This window comes from Oncorhynchus clarkii, chromosome 1 (assembly GCF_045791955.1).
Source record: "Oncorhynchus clarkii lewisi isolate Uvic-CL-2024 chromosome 1, UVic_Ocla_1.0, whole genome shotgun sequence".
Taxonomy (NCBI): Eukaryota; Metazoa; Chordata; class Actinopteri; order Salmoniformes; family Salmonidae; genus Oncorhynchus; species Oncorhynchus clarkii.
The window spans coordinates 85,970,405-85,987,757 of record NC_092147.1 but is presented as its reverse complement, the minus strand read 5'-3'; the positions used below and the strand labels follow the sequence as shown (position 1 = coordinate 85,987,757).

The window sequence follows — 17,353 nt, the reverse complement described above, 5'->3', positions numbered from 1 at the left end:
TTCGTTACAGAAAGCAGAATATATAGGTTTATCAAAGTAAAACCATTAACCCTAATCTATAGCCTAACTGATCGATTGGAATAAATCTATTTCATACGGAAAGTGAACGTAGATGAAGGCTAACAAACAAAGTAACATTTGAAAGAGCTATTGATGAGAAAAGTGCTATAGGGAACGTTCGCTCACTGGTCGTTCTAAACACACTTCATCCAGTCATTGGCTTGGGCATCTCATTAACAAGTCAATGGATGATGACCTGCCTTGCCACAAGCCTTGAAGACGCATGTCAATTTCCTTTAATGTTCGCGGCTACTTGTTAAATATGCGTGGTGCGGGAGGGGTATAAAAGCCAAGCTTATCTCAACCCGCAGAGGAATCTGTCATCCAATTTGATCAGCATGCGTTCATTAGGCGTTCTAGGTGTAGCGCTACATGCCTCTCTGCTCATACTGCTGACTCAAGGAATTCACAAATCTAGAGATGGAGTTTATCACGGAAAATCACGACGCTTTGCTACAGACCACCGTCCACCTGGATTCCATCACCTGGCACCGAAGTATATGATGCACCTTTACCGGAATTACAAGTCAAATCTTACTCGGCCTATAGACGTAATGGAGAAGGCCATCGCAAAACAAGCAGACACAGTCAAGAGTGTGATGGCAAAAAGTAAGATTATATATATATTTTTAAAGTATATTAGCCTCTAGGCCTATTTATTCATTCGTTTAGTAGGGCATATAGGCTACATTCTTGACATTTAGCCTATACTGCCTGCCCGAATTTAGTTTAACACAGGAGAAAATAATAATACATATCCTGTTTAGGGCATTTTATAATAGTTTATGGCCTATTGCCTAGCCTCCTCTAAGCCTAGTAAATTAAATGCTATTTTTTGCTTGCATTATTTTTATTCTTCAAAAAAAGTTAAGAGATCATTTTCTTGCTATGTTTGCGCACCACAGTGGCTGTCAAATCTCTTCGCCAGACGAGCTCAAAGCGCTCCAATCCACATTCATTTTGTCGGCCTGAATAACCGTACATGGATCAGCGTGTGAAAAGGCTGGTTTTCAGCCTAATTCTCAAAGCAAACCTCTTTTTTTTCTTTAAATGGGAGATGTTGATTAGAAATGTTGCCAGACATGCCTATTCAAATCTGTTGTTAACTCAAATCAACAAGTCCCCTCAGTTCTTTTCACACTTCACTTGATTAGATTAGAGTGATGACCTAGAACTACATCTCGGGCCAGAGCGGGATTTTAACAACATCTAGCCTATATGTTCCACGGACCGCTCCGCTCGCATCACCACTAAATCTAATTTAACATCACTGCTAGGTGTCATAGTTGTTACCTATTTGTTTGAATGGAGGATATGCGGAAGCCGAGCTAAGGGCGTGTTAAATGATTGGTTTCGATCCGGTGTTTACTTTGAGTGGATTAGTCCTAGCCTCGTCCTCCCGTCGTTGTCGTTGTGTTATCCTTAATCTTCAGAGTTTTATTTCCCCAGAGCAAAACAGACCCATATAGGAATGTAGATGTTTTGGTACAGTACCTATAATCAACAAATAGACGATGAATAGCAACAATACATTACATTTGGGCAATAGTACAATAGTCTTTAATCTTCTTGATGAATTATGTACCACACCTCCAATGTCTTGTTCTTCTTTGCATCACAATTCATGTCCTAATTCACACATGTTGATGTTGACGCCAGCCGATGGTAGATTCATCCACAAGCTAGTTGCCTAGTTACATTGAAAAACATGGTTGGAATTTCTATTTGCAAACATGCTTTGCCTAGATCTAAAATTGTATTTCTTAAAAAAATATTAAAACAATATTGTTTTTAGAATACAAGCATGACTCATTCAGACTACTTAGATGTAACCCAGAAACAATATGCTAAATATTCTGCCTGAATTGCTGTCCAGGATTGAACAGAACATGTGTATTCCTCCTAAATTAACAGTTTATTCATTAGCTCTATGGTTGCTTAAAAGCTCTTTTTGTAAGTAAAAACAATTAACATTAATTATTTTTAATCTATGTTACTCTTAGTAGACCATTTAAAGGGTTTGAAGAAGATGGGTCACATAAAAACAAATATTTGATTGTATTTATATATGGGCCTAATCTTAAAGTACTTAACATTGTATGGTGGTCCAGGTGGATAACTTGGATGTATGTTTGTCTAATAGACATATATGTGAAGTACTTAGTTGACATGAGACCAGACCCGATGATAATGTTCAAAGAAGTACTAGTCAGTACAAATGTTGAAAAATCTGTTTATTTTTTTAACATTTTCTTCTTTCCAATAGGTTTATTTCACAGACCCCGACGCTGGACTGCAACCTTTGACCTGACCACCTTATTGGCCGACGAACGGATCCAAGCAGCGGAGCTCAGGTTCAGGTTTCCCCGGGCGACGAGGGCTTCCAACATTACCGTGGAGATCTACCATCACCACGACTACCCGTGCAGGCAGACACAGGGGATCTGCCAGGAACACCAGCTGGTGGGATATTTCTCTGTCTCCTCTGTGATTAACTCCTCTCAGCACTGGAAGGTGTACAACCTTACTGATCCGCTGTTGAACTGGCTCGGCCAGGAACAGATTTCCAGGAGCTCAATGAAGAGGAGAGAGACAGACAAGACAGAGAGAGATGTGTACTTCCCCAACTCTATCCAGTTGGCTGGGTCTACAACACAGCAGAACCCTGTCCATTTGGCTGGGTCTACAACACAGCAGAACCCTGTCCAGTTGGCTGGGTCTACAACACAGCAGAACCCTGTCCAGTTGGCTGGGTCTACAACACGGCAGAGTCAGTGTGTGAGCGACAGAGCCTTACTGGTTGTATTCTCTCATACAGGGTCAGAGGAGGGCTCCCAGGCCAAAGCCAGTCTCCTCCACACGGCCGAACAGTCCAAGTTCCTGTCCACCACCGAGTCCAAGAAGTTCCGCAGGCCGAAGAGACACAGGAAGAAAAGGGGCCACTCAGGCCAGAGGGAACCGCCAGACACGAGGGGTCCAGAGGTGTCTAGCGGAAACATTGAGATCGACCCGTCTCTCTGTCGAAGAGTGGACATGCATGTAGACTTCAATCAGATAGGCTGGGGGTCCTGGATCGTCTTCCCGAAGAAGTATAATGCCTATCGATGTGAGGGGATCTGTCCAAGTCCTTTGGGAGAAGACTTGAACCCAACAAATCATGCTTACATGCAGGTACGTTTCAATGTGTCTCTACGGGACTTTCCAAAATGTGTCATAGAATATATTGGTTTTCACATGTATCTTTACTGTTTTCGTATGTATCTTAACGGTACAAAGCTCATTGGGGTGGCAGGGTGGCCTAGTGGTTAGAGTGCTGGACTAGTAACCGGAAGGTTGCGAGTTCAAACCCCTGAGCTGACAAGGTCTGTCGTTCTGCCCCTGAACAGGCAGTTAACCCACCGTTCCTAGACCAGTTAACCTCACTGTTCCTAGACCAGTTAACCCACTGTTCCTAGACCAGTTAACCCACCGTTCCTAGACCAGTTAACCAGTTAACCTCTGTTCCTAGACCAGTTAACCCACCGTTCCTAGACCAGTTAACCCACTGTTCCTAGACCAGTTAACCCACTGTTCCTAGACCAGTTAACCCACTGTTCCTAGACCAGTTAACCCACTGTTCCTAGACCAGTTAACCCACTGTTCCTAGACCAGTTAACCCACTGTTCCTAGACCAGTTAACCCACTGTTCCTAGGCAGTCATTGAAAATAAGAATTTGTTACTGAAAAAAAATAAACAAAATTTGATACTATAGCAATACCTATACTATACCTATTTGAAGTTGTTTGGCCTTTCTTTACTTGCAGATTGCTTCTTGATGCTTTTTTTTCCCCCTCTAGAGTCTCCTAAAACACTACCACCCTGAGCGGGTTCCCTCGGCGTGCTGCGCCCCCACCAAGATGAGTCCTCTAAGCATGCTGTATTATGAGAATGGAGAAATGCTGCTTCGCCATCACGAGGATATGGTTGTGGATGAATGTGGCTGCCTGTAGCCTCTGTCACGGGCTTCAACCCGACCTTCAGTAAAGAGATGGCCGGAGCAAAGCCTGGGGCCGTCTTCCTCACAACCGCTTGAGATGGAGACGAGGCTACCACTCGTCTCCTTCGGACGCACGCAACAGAGAGTTCCGGAAACATTAGAGTGGAATTTCACTGACAGAACTATTATCGAAGAGTCTGTATCAGATGGTCGAAAACAATAAGAAAACACTTTGTTAGTTCTTATGATTATTGTGACTGTGCACTCCTCAAGCAGTATGGTAGATGGTATGTTTAGAAAGCCTGGATATATACAGTATGGATTTTCTCTCAGAACGTGACTGATTTTATCTTACTGCTTTTAGGAATCAGTAAGAGGACCCGCCATTTCATTATAAGTCATAGGAAATGGTGTTGTTCACCATTTAAGCACTGTTTATACTATAGTATACACCTACTGGGTGTAACGGAACACTGACATTATATTTATTGTAAATAATAATAAAATAAAGCTTGGTTATTTATGTTAATTTATTGCTCTCTCTGTTTTAGGAGGATTTTGTCATAAATATGTTTCATATTGTAAAAATATTTTGTTAGCTGATTAAAGTGTATGTATTTTGTAGGTAATATTTCTCATGTTATTCATTCATTAGTAACATTACATATGCTTCTGACTCTTGTCTATAAAAAAAACACGATATGTACATTCACTAGAATGACCTGTTGTGAATATTCATTCATTCTAATTCTATGGGTTCTGGAATTCTCTGAGTTGAGCAATGCACCATGCTGGATTGTTGGCATATTTACCTGAAACGACCACACTATTATTAGACTGACAAGTGGGGCACCAACAACAACAAAAAACGAATTCCTGGCACAAAATAAACAATATAGGTGGATGAAATTTCAGTTTTTAGAATGATCAAAATCTTTTCTCTCAAAATCACCAAAAAATACACAAAAATTAATGTCCCAAAAGTTCAGGAATATAAATACATGTTCCTCACTATAAATAGCCTACTTCTCAAGAACTATATCAGATATGAAGTACAAGGTAATAACTCATGTGTAACTGGTGAGAACGTGCAACAAGGACAATTGGGGAAAAAAAGTACATTAACGGCATCTTCTGGCCTCATTCACCTGGCATCCTATTCACCATGATTGATTTAATGTTGAATGAATAGAGAGTACGTTTCAATACATTCCCATTGTCTTCACGTCCATTGACAAAGCAAAAAATAGTTGACCAATCAGGGTTTTTCCAGAATAGTGGCTGTGGCAGGACAACTCTGTCATGACACAGCGGGCTAAGTCCTAACCAGGATCCTAAGGTAGGTCAAACTCTGAACTTCCATTTTTATACTGTTATAACTCAACAATCAGTTGATCTAGTCGTATATGTGCTATTAGTGCTGAGGCACTACACTGTGATGACACAACTTGATACAACCTAACACCCGTTACAGACTGATATTTATACAGATCAATCCTGCGTAAGACATGGGCAGAATTTAAATCTGTAGTCCTTCGCAGTTATCTCTCTGAAACTTCCTTGTGCGCCTATGACTCTCGTCAATACGGTAGCTTGTACTGTAGAAGCAATATAACTATTGATGGCAACAAGAGGCTAAAATAGTGTCTTTAAACTCAAATTGCGCACAAAAACAAACATTTTGGAAGTATTGGACAGATTTGAACAATAACGGCAGAACAGGTCATCTGAAAAGTGCATCGATCGACTTTAGCCCAGTGTATCCTCTTTGGTTAAAAATAGTCTCTCGCCAAATTTGACGGTGGTTGTTTGAAAATGAATGGATTTGATTGGACGGAGCCTTGAACTGACTTGCTAACATTTTCAGCTGTCAACCACAGTTAAAGTTTAAGGGTAGGTTGATCCACCTCCCGTCATACAGTATATGCTGATTCTATTGTACAATATATTATACAGATCTCCACCCGGCCGTCGTTTGTGGAATTATGAGTAGGCTACATTAGAAAGCTAGCAATTTAGCTATTACTACGAATTAAGCTCGCTTTAATAGCTAACTAACTGTTGTAGCTCGCCTATAACTTGACGTGGGACAGGTGATCAAGTTATTCATGTGATTTTGTGTCAACTTTGTGAAGAGGACAATGTTGCAGCAATGGCTGACATTGAACAAGATGCATTGTAACATTCTAATGTATTGTACAATAGAGGATCCTTGACACAAAATTGCAACTAGCAATCTTGTATGCACGACCTGGTAACATGTTAAAAATAGCTAATTGCCAAATTGCATGAAAAAACAACAACCATGTTAATTAACCTGATGAATTAATACTATTTTGATATGCCAAAGAAAATGCACTTGAAAATGTCTGGTTAAAATGTATATCTGAAGTATTACACCGACCTCTCCCCATCTCTACCCCAGGTGAGATTCGTAGACCTAGTATAATGGCAGAGGCTGTGGCCAATGTTGCCCGGAGGGTCAATGCAACCGTGGAGGAAGAGAAAGATACTCTGGGTAAGTTAAGTCAATCCTATGATTTAATTGATGTCTTCGTTATTATTCTACAATGTAGAAAATAGTTTTAAAAAATACACCTACTCATTCAAGGGTTTTTCTTTATTTGTACTATTTTCTACATTGTAGAATAATAGTGAAGACATCAAAACTATGAAATTACACATATGGAATCATGTAGTAACCAAAAAGGGTTAAACAAATTCAAATATATTTTAGATTTTAGTCTCTTCGAAGTAGCCACCCTTTGCCTTGATGACAGCTTTGCACACTCTTGGCGTTCTCTCAACCATCTTCATGAGGAATGCTTGTTTAACCCTTTTTTTGGTTACTACATGATTCCATATGTGTTATTTCATAGTGTTGATGTCTTCACTATTATTCTACTATGTAGAAAATAGTACAAATAAAGAAAAACCCTTGAATGAGTAGGTGTGTCCAACCTTTTGACTGGTACGGTATATTATTATTTGTTGTCTTAATTTTCATTGTCGGTCATAAAAGACTGTAAAAACACCAGTAAATCAGCTCCAAGTGATTTTAATCGAAGAAATCTGTTCCCAATCATTCCAACGCATAGCAGAAAGATACGGTGATCGTATACAAATGTAAACAAGGTTTGAAAGGATTATGTTTTAGTCAAACACTATATCTGTTTAGGCTTCTTGCGGTCAATTTGCAGTCTAGTTGATGATCCCTGATCTACAAGTATATCCAGGTTGTTGAGTCTTACTACTTTCGGCCAGCAGATGACAGTAATGTGTTACCAAAAGCTCTCTCCTTCCAGGATGATATTATGTTGTCCTCTCAGCCTGACTAGTTCTTGTGAACTTAATTGCATATTTGATATAAGAACCAGAGGGTTGCAGTGGCGTTAGATTTGAGCAAGGTATGACTGTAAAGTTTATTTTGAAATAACCTCTTCAATATAACACTAATCTTCTTCAGCTCTAAGCCATGCTTTCTCATATATGCATCCCAAATACCACCCTATTCCCTATGTAGTACACTACTTTGGAACAGAGCCCCATGGGCCCTGGTCAAAAGTAGTGCACTAAATAGGGAATAGGGTGCCATTTGGGATGTAACCATGGCCATTACTAATTGTTATCCTTTATTTCTTTAGATCTGTCAAACTGCAAACTGATCAGTTTCCCAGATGGGGTATTCAGGGTCCTCAACAGTGTTGCAGAGAAGATACACATCGTCACGTTGGCTGACAATGAGATGAAGGGAGTTACAAGCAAATTCTTCAAAACCTTCACTCAATTGAGAGGTAGCTATGCATGCGTACTCCCCCCCCCCCCCACTTAACATGTTTTAGTGGAGGGGCCTTTTATATAACACTATCACACGTTATCAGATTGATAGCTTTAAAGCCTTTATCTTTAAGGTAGCACACATCTTTGTATAGCAGCCTAACAGTAGCCTGGGGCCAGTATAGCAGCCTAACAGTAGCCTGGGGCCAGAATAGCAGCCTAACAGTAGCCCGGGGCCAGCATAGCAGCCGAACAGTAGCCCGGGGCCAGCATAGCAGCCTAACAGTAGCCCGGGGCCAGCATAGCAGCCGAACAGTAGCCTGGGGCCAGTATAGCAGCCTAACACTAGCCTGGGGCCAGTATAGCAGCCGCACAGTAGCCCGGGGCCAGCATAGCAGCCGAACAGTAGCCCGGGGCCAGCATAGCAGCCGAACAGTAGCCCGGGGCCAGCATAGCAGCCTAACAGTAGCCCGGGGCCAGCATAGCAGCCGAACAGTAGCCCGGGGCCAGCATAGCAGCCGAACAGTAGCCCGGGGCCAGTATAGCAGCCGAACAGTAGCCCGGGGCCAGCATAGCAGCCGAACAGTAGCCCGGGGCCAGCATAGCAGCCGAACAGTAGCCCGGGGCCAGCATAGCAGCCGAACAGTAGCCCGGGGCCAGCATAGCAGCCGAACAGTAGCCTTGTGGCCAGTCTATTTCTGTTCACTTGCCAGCACCTTATGGAATTGTCATTGGCTTGGCAATGACAGAATGGAGTAGGCAAGAGCACCAACAGATCTGGGACCAGGTTAGCCTAATACACCAATAGTCAACAAATATTTGACTGAATGTGTTGAATCTGTGCGAGGAATATTCAGGTAAGTTAGCTGGTGATTTAGCAGTATTTTCTCATATCTTTTCAGAACTGGACTTGCACGGCAATGTCATCACTAAACTGCCAGATGTAGTTGGCGAGCTGGAACATCTGACCAGCATCAACTTGGCCAACAACAAGCTGTCTGTCTTCCCCGAGAGACTGACGGAGATCCAGTCTCTGGAAAGAATCAACCTGGAAGGGAATGACATCACTGGTAAGATGGAGTCAGTGCTGCGTTCCCATTCTCTACCCTTCTTCCAAGGATTTAAATGCATTCGATTGGTGTTAGAATTGGATGGAGAAAGATAATACCATTAGATTGGTGTTAGAATTGGCTGGAGGAAGTTAATACCATTCGATTGGTGTTAGAATTGACTGGAGGAAGCTAATACCATTAGATTGGTGTTAGAATTGGATGGAGGAAGATAATACCATTAGATTGGTGTTAGAATTGGATGGAGGAAGATAATACCATTAGATTGGTGTTAGAATTGGCTGGAGGAAGTTAATACCATTAGATTGGTGTTAGAATTGACTGGAGGAAGTTAATACCATTAGATTGGTGTTAGAATTGACTGGAGGAAGCTAATACCATTAGATTGGTGTTAGAATTGACTGGAGGAAGCTAATACCATTAGATTGGTGTTAGAATTGACTGGAGGAAGTTAATACCATTAGATTGGTGTTAGAATTGGATGGAGGCAGTTAATACCGTTGTTTTATCCGTGAGAGAAAGTGAGCAAGTGCAGAGAAGTGGGAGAAGTGTGGAGAATCAGGAACCAGCCATAATGACGCCTTTAGTCTCTTGTGAACATTCATTGGCTCTTTCTCAAATGTCTAATGTCTCATCTCTCCCACAGACGTCCCCGTGGGAAAGTTGCAGGCCATGCCAGCGCTGAAGTGTATCAACTTGAAGTCAAATCCTTTGGACAACAACTTGTTAACTGTCATTCAACAATTTCCTCAAACATTTGAAATTCAAACTACAACAGACAACTAAGAGCTTGTCTTCTTCTAAGATGGACAGTTTATCCACACTTCAAGACAAGGAGGATTGCATGCTGTGCCTTCAGACTTTTTCAATAGTACAATTAGTTGCTTTTGATTCTTCAGAGATTCAATTGTTTGGCCTGTATTTCATTACATTTTTTTCCCCATGTTTGCTGTATGGGAACTATCAAACTTGAGGCCTCTCCAGAACAGAACACGTGAGCCAACTGTAGTTGCTGCCATTACTGAAAGTCCATTTGAGTTGGGCTCAGTTCAGAGATGACTAGATGTTGCTGTTTACACTTTTGCGGTAGCCTTTCCAGAGCGCACCAAGAGCTACACCTAGTACATAATCCTTATTAACAATGGGCTGTTTTCATCATCAAAGGAATGGCATTAGATTGGTGTTAGAATTGGATGGAGGAAGATAATACCATTAGATTGGTGTTAGAATTGGCTGGAGGAAGTTAATACCATTAGATTGGTGTTAGAATTGACTGGAGGAAGTTAATACCATTAGATTGGTGTTAGAATTGACTGGAGGAAGCTAATACCATTAGATTGGTGTTAGAATTGACTGGAGGAAGCTAATACTACTAAGTGCTACGTCTTTTAAAAAAAAATGTATCTTCAACTAAATCAATCCTAACTGGAGAGATGCTGTCCCTCCTGGTGTAGAGGACAACTAAATCAATCCTAATTGGAGAGATGCTGTCCCTCCTGGTGTAGAGGACAACTAAATCAATCCTAATTGGAGAGATGCTGTCCCTCCTGGTGTAGAGGACAACTAAATCAATCCTAATTGGAGAGATGCTGTCCCTCCTTGTGTAGAGGACAACTAAATCAATCCTAATTGGAGAGATGCTGTCCCTCCTGGTGTAGAGGACAACTAAATCAATCCTAATTGGAGAGATGCTGTCCCTCCTGGTGTAGAGGACAACTAAATCAATCCTAATTGGAGAGATGCTGTCCCTCCTGGTGTAGAGGACAACTAAATCAATCCTAATTGGAGAGATGCTGTCCCTCCTTGTGTAGAGGACAACTAAATCAATCCTAATTGGAGAGATGCTGTCCCTCCTTGTGTAGAGGACAACTAAATCAATCCTAATTGGAGAGATGCTGTCCCTCCTGGTGTAGAGGACAACTAAATCAATCCTAATTGGAGAGATGCTGTCCCTCCTTGTGTAGAGGACAACTAAATCAATCCTAATTGGAGAGATGCTGTCCCTCCTTGTGTAGAGGACAACTAAATCAATCCTAACTGGAGAGATGCTGTCCCTCCTGGTGTAGAGGACAACTAAATCAATCCTAATTGGAGAGATGCTGTCCCTCCTTGTGTAGAGGACAACTAAATCAATCCTAATTGGAGAGATGCTGTCCCTCCTTGTGTAGAGGACAACTAAATCAATCCTAACTGGAGAGATGCTGTCCCTCCTGGTGTAGAGGACAACTAAATCAATCCTAATTGGAGAGATGCTGTCCCTCCTTGTGTAGAGGACAACTACCGTAAATCAATCAGACTGAGTTCACTGGCGTCACCCACTTTGTAGCTTCACATGCGAATGGACTGACTTTACTCATTTAGAAAACAAAGAATAAATATTTTTATTCCAAATTTGTATTTGATCAGCTCCTTGGATTAATTTGCTTGCTAAATGTAGTCTATATAGTTTGGTTGATTGTTACACGACCCGTTGTGTGGAAATGTAGATTGATTTATTTTTTAAGTTGGAGACATTCATAAGAGGGATGATGAACCAAGGCCAAATTCAAGGTAAGGAGTTGAGACCAGATAGGTAGATAACTTAGTCTTCATGCACATAATTTGTTATGCAGTTATCTGTTTTCAGAGCATGAATACCAGGTTCTGTTTTCAGAGCATGAATACCAGGTTATTATCTGTTTTCAGAGCATGAAGACCAGGTTATCTGTTTTCAGAGCATGAAGACCAGGTTCTGTTTTCAGAGCATGAAGACCAGGTTCTGTTTTCAGAGCATGAATACCCAGTTATTATCTGTTTTCAGAGCATGAATACCCAGTTATTATCTGTTTTCAGAGCATGAATACCAGGTTATCTGTTTTCAGAGCATGAAGACCAGGTTCTGTTTTCAGAGCATGAATACCAGGTTATTATCGGTTTTCAGAGCATGAATACCAGGTTATCTGTTTTCAGAGCATGAATAATCAGTTATCTGTTTTCAGAGCATGAATACCAGGTTATCTGTTTTCAGAGCATGAATACCAGGTTCTGTTTTCAGAGCATGAATACCCAGTTATCTGTTTTCAGAGCATGAATACCAGGTTATCTGTTTTCAGAGCATGAATAATCAGTTATCTGTTTTCAGAGCATGAATACCAGGTTATCTGTTTTCAGAGCATGAATACCAGGTTCTGTTTTCAGAGCATGAATACCAGGTTATTATCTGTTTTCAGAGCATGAATAATCAGTTATCTGTTTTCAGAGCATGAATACCAGGTTATCTGTTTTCAGAGCATGAATACCAGGTTCTGTTTTCAGAGCATGAATACCAGGTTATTATCTGTTTTCAGAGCATGAATACCAGGTTATCTGTTTTCAGAGCATGAATACCAGGTTTTTATTTATTTACCAGATTTATATTTATTTTATTTGCATTTGCAGTCTGTAAGATTGCCCTCAAGCACCATGGGTCTCTGGTCAAAAGTGCACTATTTAGGGAATAGGGTGCCATTTGGGACCTAATCAGGTGGTGAAAGGTCATGCCATGGACATAAGACTTAAGCATGGTCTTAATTGGTCGAACTCTAACCACCAGTCAGCTCCATCTGTTTCAGTTGGAATGAAGAGGGACTCAAAAAGCCCAGACATTTAGGCCAGCGGACGCTGTTATATTGTATATCTACTACATTATGGAGGGAACTGGTGTCACGTTCTGGCCTTAGTTCTTTTGTTATGTCTTTGTTTTATGTTGTCTATGTTCCTTTTTCTATGTTTTGGGATTTCTGTGTTTGGCCTGGTATGGTTCTCAATCAGAGGCAGCTGTCAATCGTTGTCCCTGATCGAGAACCATACTTAGGTAGCCTGGTTTCACTTTTGAGTTGTGGGTGATTGTTTTCTGTTATGAGTCTACACCAGACAGGACTGTTTCGTTTCGTTCATTCTCCGTTGTTATTTTGTTTAGTGTTCTTATGATAATAAATTATCAATATGGACACTTACCATGCTGCATTTTGGTCCTCCTCTCCTTCCACCAACAACGGCCGTTACCACTGGGCATCAAAACACATACCAACCAAGGACAGTAATGTGTTGTATTTAGACTAGCCTCTGATCTAGTTGTCTTATACAGCAGTAGGGATCAGGGACTTACAAGGAAGTGGTAGGACTATACAGCAGAGAGATTAGGTTAGGCTACCAAGGACCAATTATAGCTTTCTCAAAGTCTAAATTCACCCGCGTACTGTGCTATATTTAACTGTGCAGTTATTGTAACATTGAAGGTAGTTCCTTGTTCACCGACTAACACAGAGCCTTATAGACTTGCCCCCCCCCCCTTCTGTTGTCACACACAGACACACACACACGCACAGACACACAGATCAAGCCTGACGTCACCAACCCCTGCGTTGCCATGGCCTTAAGAGGAGCACATGCCTCCTGCTCACACTCTCCTTCACACTCCAACCTACGGTCTTAACCTACTAGTTAACCTGCATGACGAGGAGATGGGCTTCCCATTGTCTACTCCTACAGGCAGTACAGGAAGTACGCCCACAAGCAGCAGTACCAAGAAGCAGACTGAACAAAATAAAGCAGTAGACATGAGCTTCACCATCGAGGAGAGGGGCAAGCCCAACACACTGGACTACAGGGTGTTCTTCAGTGAGTGACCAGCTCTTTCAATACATCACTGTATAGTTTGGTATATATATACGGTATATATGGAGCTAAAGACAGACTGTAGTTGCGTCTAGCTCGGTACGTAATGAACTAGCTTAGTGGTGGTAGCTACACAGCTTGACATGTACACACTACAGTATGGCTCTCATGCTACAGTATAGGGATCTACAGTATGGCGCTCATGCTACAGTATATACATCTACAGTATGTCTCTCATGCTACAGTATAGGGATCTACAGTATGTCTCTCATGCTACAGTATAGGGATCTACAGTATGGCTCTCATGCTACAGTATAGGCATCTACAGTATGGCTCTCATGCTACAGTATAGGGATCTACAGTATGGCTCTCATGCTACAGTATAGGCATCTACAGTATGTCTCTCATGCTACAGTATAGGCATCTACAGTATGTCTCTCATGCTACAGTATAGGCATCTACAGTATGTCTGTATGTGAGTTGATGAGTTCCATGTTGGCGTCAGTCCCCCACGTTACTGTTCATTAATAATCAGGTCGTTTGAAGTTACTGCAATGCATTAGTACAGTAGAATGTTTCTGAGGTACTGTCCATTCATCACTGTCTCTCTACACAGGAAATACTGATGGAAAATACGTCTCTCCATTCCATGACATACCAATTTATGCAGATGAAGCTCAGGTGTGTGTGTGTGTGTGTGTGTGTGTGTGTGTGTGTGTGTGTGTGTGTGTGTGTGTGTGTGTGTGTGTGTGTGTGTGTGTGTGTGTGTGTGTGTGTGTGTGTGTGTGTGTGTGATTAATCATTATGTAATTGTGTTTTTCAATATAAATGTGGTGATATCTGAAACATTGGTGTTAACCTTGGTTATGTCCTCCAACAGAACATCTTCCATGCTGTTGTTGAGGTACCCAGATGGACCAACGCAAAGATGGAGGTTTGTTTCACTACTTGTCTTGTAGTCTTGTATGATCCTTTGTTCGCCTCAATGTACGGCACCTTGAAAGAAGCTCTGCTGAGACAGAGGTGAAGTTCTCGCTCCACTCCAATTAGAATGAGCAGTATGGTTTTATGCTTATTGTTTATTCAGTATTCTATTGCAAACGCATAGTAAACGGGTACAGAGTCATCCGTCACTTAATATCTCCGTTCGTTGTTTCAGGTGAATGTTGTATTGTTTTCCTCAGATTGCCACCAAAGACCCTCTAAATCCATTGAAGCAAGACATCAAGAAGGGGAACCTTCGTTATGTGGCCAACGTGTTTCCACACAAAGGATACATCTGGAATTATGGAGCCATCCCTCAGGCAAGTTAACCAGGGGTGGACCATCTCTCCCTAGAATAGAAACATTTTGGTTAAATGTATTGAAAGTTTATAAAAGTACAGTTTAAAAGAAAACACACATTTTTCCCTTCCTTATCAGTAGTTTTCTAGCATGAGATTTACCTATGAATGATTTCTGAAGCATCTATAGGGGTTATGAATGATTTCTGAAGCATCTATAGGGGTTATGAATGATTTCTGTAGCATCTATAGGGGTTATGAATGATTTCTGAAGCATCTATAGGGGTTTATGAATGATTTCTGAAGCATCTATAGGGGTTATGAATGATTTCTGAAGCATCTATAGGGGTTATGAATGATTTCTGAAGCATCTATAGGGGTTATGAATGATTTCTGAAGCATCTATAGGGGTTATGAATGATTTCTGAAGCATCTATAGGGGTTATGAATGATTTCTGAAGCATCTATAGGGGTTATGAATGATTTCTGAATGATTTCTGAAGCATCTATAGAGGTTATGAATGATTTCTGAAGCATCTATAGGGGTTTATGAATGATTTCTGAAGCATCTATAGGGGTTATGAATGATTTCTGAAGCATCTATAGGGGTTAGGAATGATTTCTGAATGATTTCTGAAGCATCTATAGGGGTTATGAATGATTTCTGAAGCATCTATAGAGGTTATGAATGATTTCTGAAGCATCTATAGGGGTTATGAATGATTTCTGAAGCATCTATAGGGGTTAATGAATGATTTCTGAAGCATCTTGTCACGTTCTGACCTCTATTTCCTTTGTTTTGCATTTATTTAGTATGGTCAGGGCGTGAGTTGGGTGGGCAGTCTATGTTTGTTTTTCTATGTTTTGGGGCAGTTCTATGTTTCGGCCTAGTATGGTTCTCAATCAGAGGCAGGTGTCATTAGTTGTCTCTGATTGAGAATCATACTTAGGTAGCCTGGGTTTCACTGTTTGTTTGTGGGTGATTGTTCCTGTTTTTGTGTTTTGCACCAGACAGGGCTGTTTTGAGTTCTCACATTTCTTGTTTTGTTTTCGTTAGTTTGTTCATGTTTAGTTTCGTCAATAAATACAATGAACAACCACCACGCTGCGCTTTGGTCCGCCTCTACTTCACAAGAAGAGAATCGTTACAGAATCACCCACCACAACAGGACCAAGCGGTGTGGTAATGGGCAAAGGAGAAAGCAGCAGCAGGAGCAGCGCGAGGAGGTATGGACATGGGAGGACGAACTAGACGGTAAAGGACCTTGGGCTCAGCCAGGAGAGTATCGCCGCCCCAAGGAAGAACGGGAGGCGGCGAAAGCGGAGAGGCGCTGGTATGAGGAGGCAGCGCGGCGTCGTGGATGGAAGCCCGGGAGTCAGCCCCAAACATTTCTTGGGGGGGGGCTAACAGGGAGTATGGCTACGCCAGGTAGGAGACCTGAGCCAACTTCCTGTGGTTACCGGGGGGCTAGAGAGACCGGGCAGGCACCGTGTTATGCTGTGGAGCGCACGGTGTCCCCAGTGCGGGTGCACAGCCCGGTGCGGTACATTCCAGCTCCGCGTATCGGCCGGGCTAGAGTGGGCATCGAGCCAAGTGCCATGAAGCCGGCTCTACGCATCTGGTCTCCAGTGCGTCTCCTTGGGCCGGCTTACATGGCACCAGCCTTACGCACGGTGTCCCCGGTTCGCCTGCATAGCCCAGTGCGGGCTATTCCACCTCGCCGCACTGGCAGGGCGACCGGGACCATTCAACCGGGTAGGGTTGGGCAGGCTCGGTGCTCAAGAGCTCCAGTGCGCCTGCACGGCCCGGTCTATCCGTCACCACCTCCACACCCCAGCCCTCCGGTGGCAGCTCCCCGTACCAGGCTGTCTCTCCGGCCCATCCGTCCAGAGCCTTCCTCCTCTCCAGCGCTGCCGGAGTCTCCCGCCTCTCCGGCGCTACCAGAGCCTTCCTCCTCTCCAGCGCTGCCGGAGACTCCCGTCTGTCCGGCGCCTCTGCCGGAGCCTCCCGCCTGTCCGGCGCCTCTGCCGGAGCCTCCCGCCTGTCCGGCGCCGCTGCCGGAGCCTCCCGCCTGTCCGGCGCCTCTGCCGGAGCCTCCCGCCTGTCCGGCGCCTCTGCCGGAGCCTCCCGCCTGTCCGGCGCCTCTGCCGGAGCCTCCCGCCTGTCCGGCGCCTCTGCCGGAGCCTCCCGCCTGTCCGGCGCCTCTGCCGGAGCCTCCCGCCTGTCCGGCGCCTCTGCCGGAGCCTCCCGCCTGTCCGGCGCCTCTGCCGGAGCCTCCCGCCTGTCCGGCGCCTCTGCCGGAGCCTCCCGCCTGTCCGGCGCCTCTGCCGGAGCCTCCCGTCTGCCCAGCGCCAGCGCCGCCCGTCTGCCCAACGCCGCCAGCGCCGCCCGTCTGCCCAGCGCCGCCAGCGCCGCCCGTCTGCCCAACGCCGCCAGCGCCGCCCGTCTGCCCAGCGCCGCCAGCGCCGCCCGTCTGCCCAACGCCGCCTGCGCCGCCCGTCTGCCCAGCGCCGCCAGCGCCGCCCGTCTGCCCAGCGCCGCCAGTGCCGC

The 17,353-nt window shown here is 43.7% G+C and overlaps 3 protein-coding genes across 6 annotated transcripts in view; all 3 read left to right on the top strand.

Annotated features, from left to right (window-relative positions):
* Positions 1 to 398: 398 nt before the first annotated feature.
* On the top strand, positions 399 to 4,050 carry LOC139410164 (nodal homolog 2-A-like). The gene is made up of 4 exons (XM_071155651.1): positions 399 to 669; positions 2,327 to 2,691; positions 2,797 to 3,231; positions 3,898 to 4,050. Exons 1-4 carry the CDS (start codon positions 399 to 401, stop codon positions 4,048 to 4,050), a joined length of 1,224 nt encoding a protein of 407 aa, XP_071011752.1.
* A 1,271-nt stretch (positions 4,051 to 5,321) lies between these two features.
* On the top strand, positions 5,322 to 12,858 carry LOC139418110 (leucine-rich repeat-containing protein 20-like). 4 transcript variants are annotated; one of them, XR_011635276.1, is made up of 7 exons: positions 5,610 to 5,930; positions 6,463 to 6,555; positions 7,682 to 7,831; positions 8,717 to 8,884; positions 9,531 to 10,066; positions 10,900 to 11,524; positions 12,254 to 12,858. XR_011635276.1 is itself a non-coding variant. In XM_071167333.1 (5 exons), the coding sequence occupies exons 2-5, from the start codon at positions 6,486 to 6,488 to the stop codon at positions 9,668 to 9,670; spliced, it is 528 nt and encodes a 175-aa protein (XP_071023434.1). In that variant the 5' UTR covers positions 5,322 to 5,376; positions 6,463 to 6,485; the 3' UTR covers positions 9,671 to 10,050. The 4 variants fall into 4 exon arrangements, 3 of the variants coding, with proteins under 3 accessions (XP_071023434.1, XP_071023426.1, XP_071023413.1); XM_071167333.1 differs by lacking the exons at positions 5,610 to 5,930; positions 10,900 to 11,524; positions 12,254 to 12,858 and adding an exon at positions 5,322 to 5,376 and having other exon boundaries at positions 9,531 to 10,050; XM_071167325.1 differs by lacking the exons at positions 5,610 to 5,930; positions 10,900 to 11,524; positions 12,254 to 12,858 and adding an exon at positions 5,993 to 6,130 and having other exon boundaries at positions 9,531 to 10,050.
* Positions 12,859 to 13,312: 454 nt separating this feature from the next.
* Positions 13,313 to 17,353, top strand: part of LOC139418104 (inorganic pyrophosphatase-like) — a 13,523-nt gene continuing 9,482 nt past the window's right edge. Inside the window, exons 1-4 of the mRNA XM_071167299.1 lie at positions 13,313 to 13,522; positions 14,136 to 14,200; positions 14,400 to 14,453; positions 14,704 to 14,823. Coding sequence (XP_071023400.1) covers positions 13,366 to 13,522; positions 14,136 to 14,200; positions 14,400 to 14,453; positions 14,704 to 14,823 — 396 coding nt within the window. The 5' untranslated portion in view covers positions 13,313 to 13,365. The remainder of the gene's footprint in view (positions 13,523 to 14,135; positions 14,201 to 14,399; positions 14,454 to 14,703; positions 14,824 to 17,353) is intronic.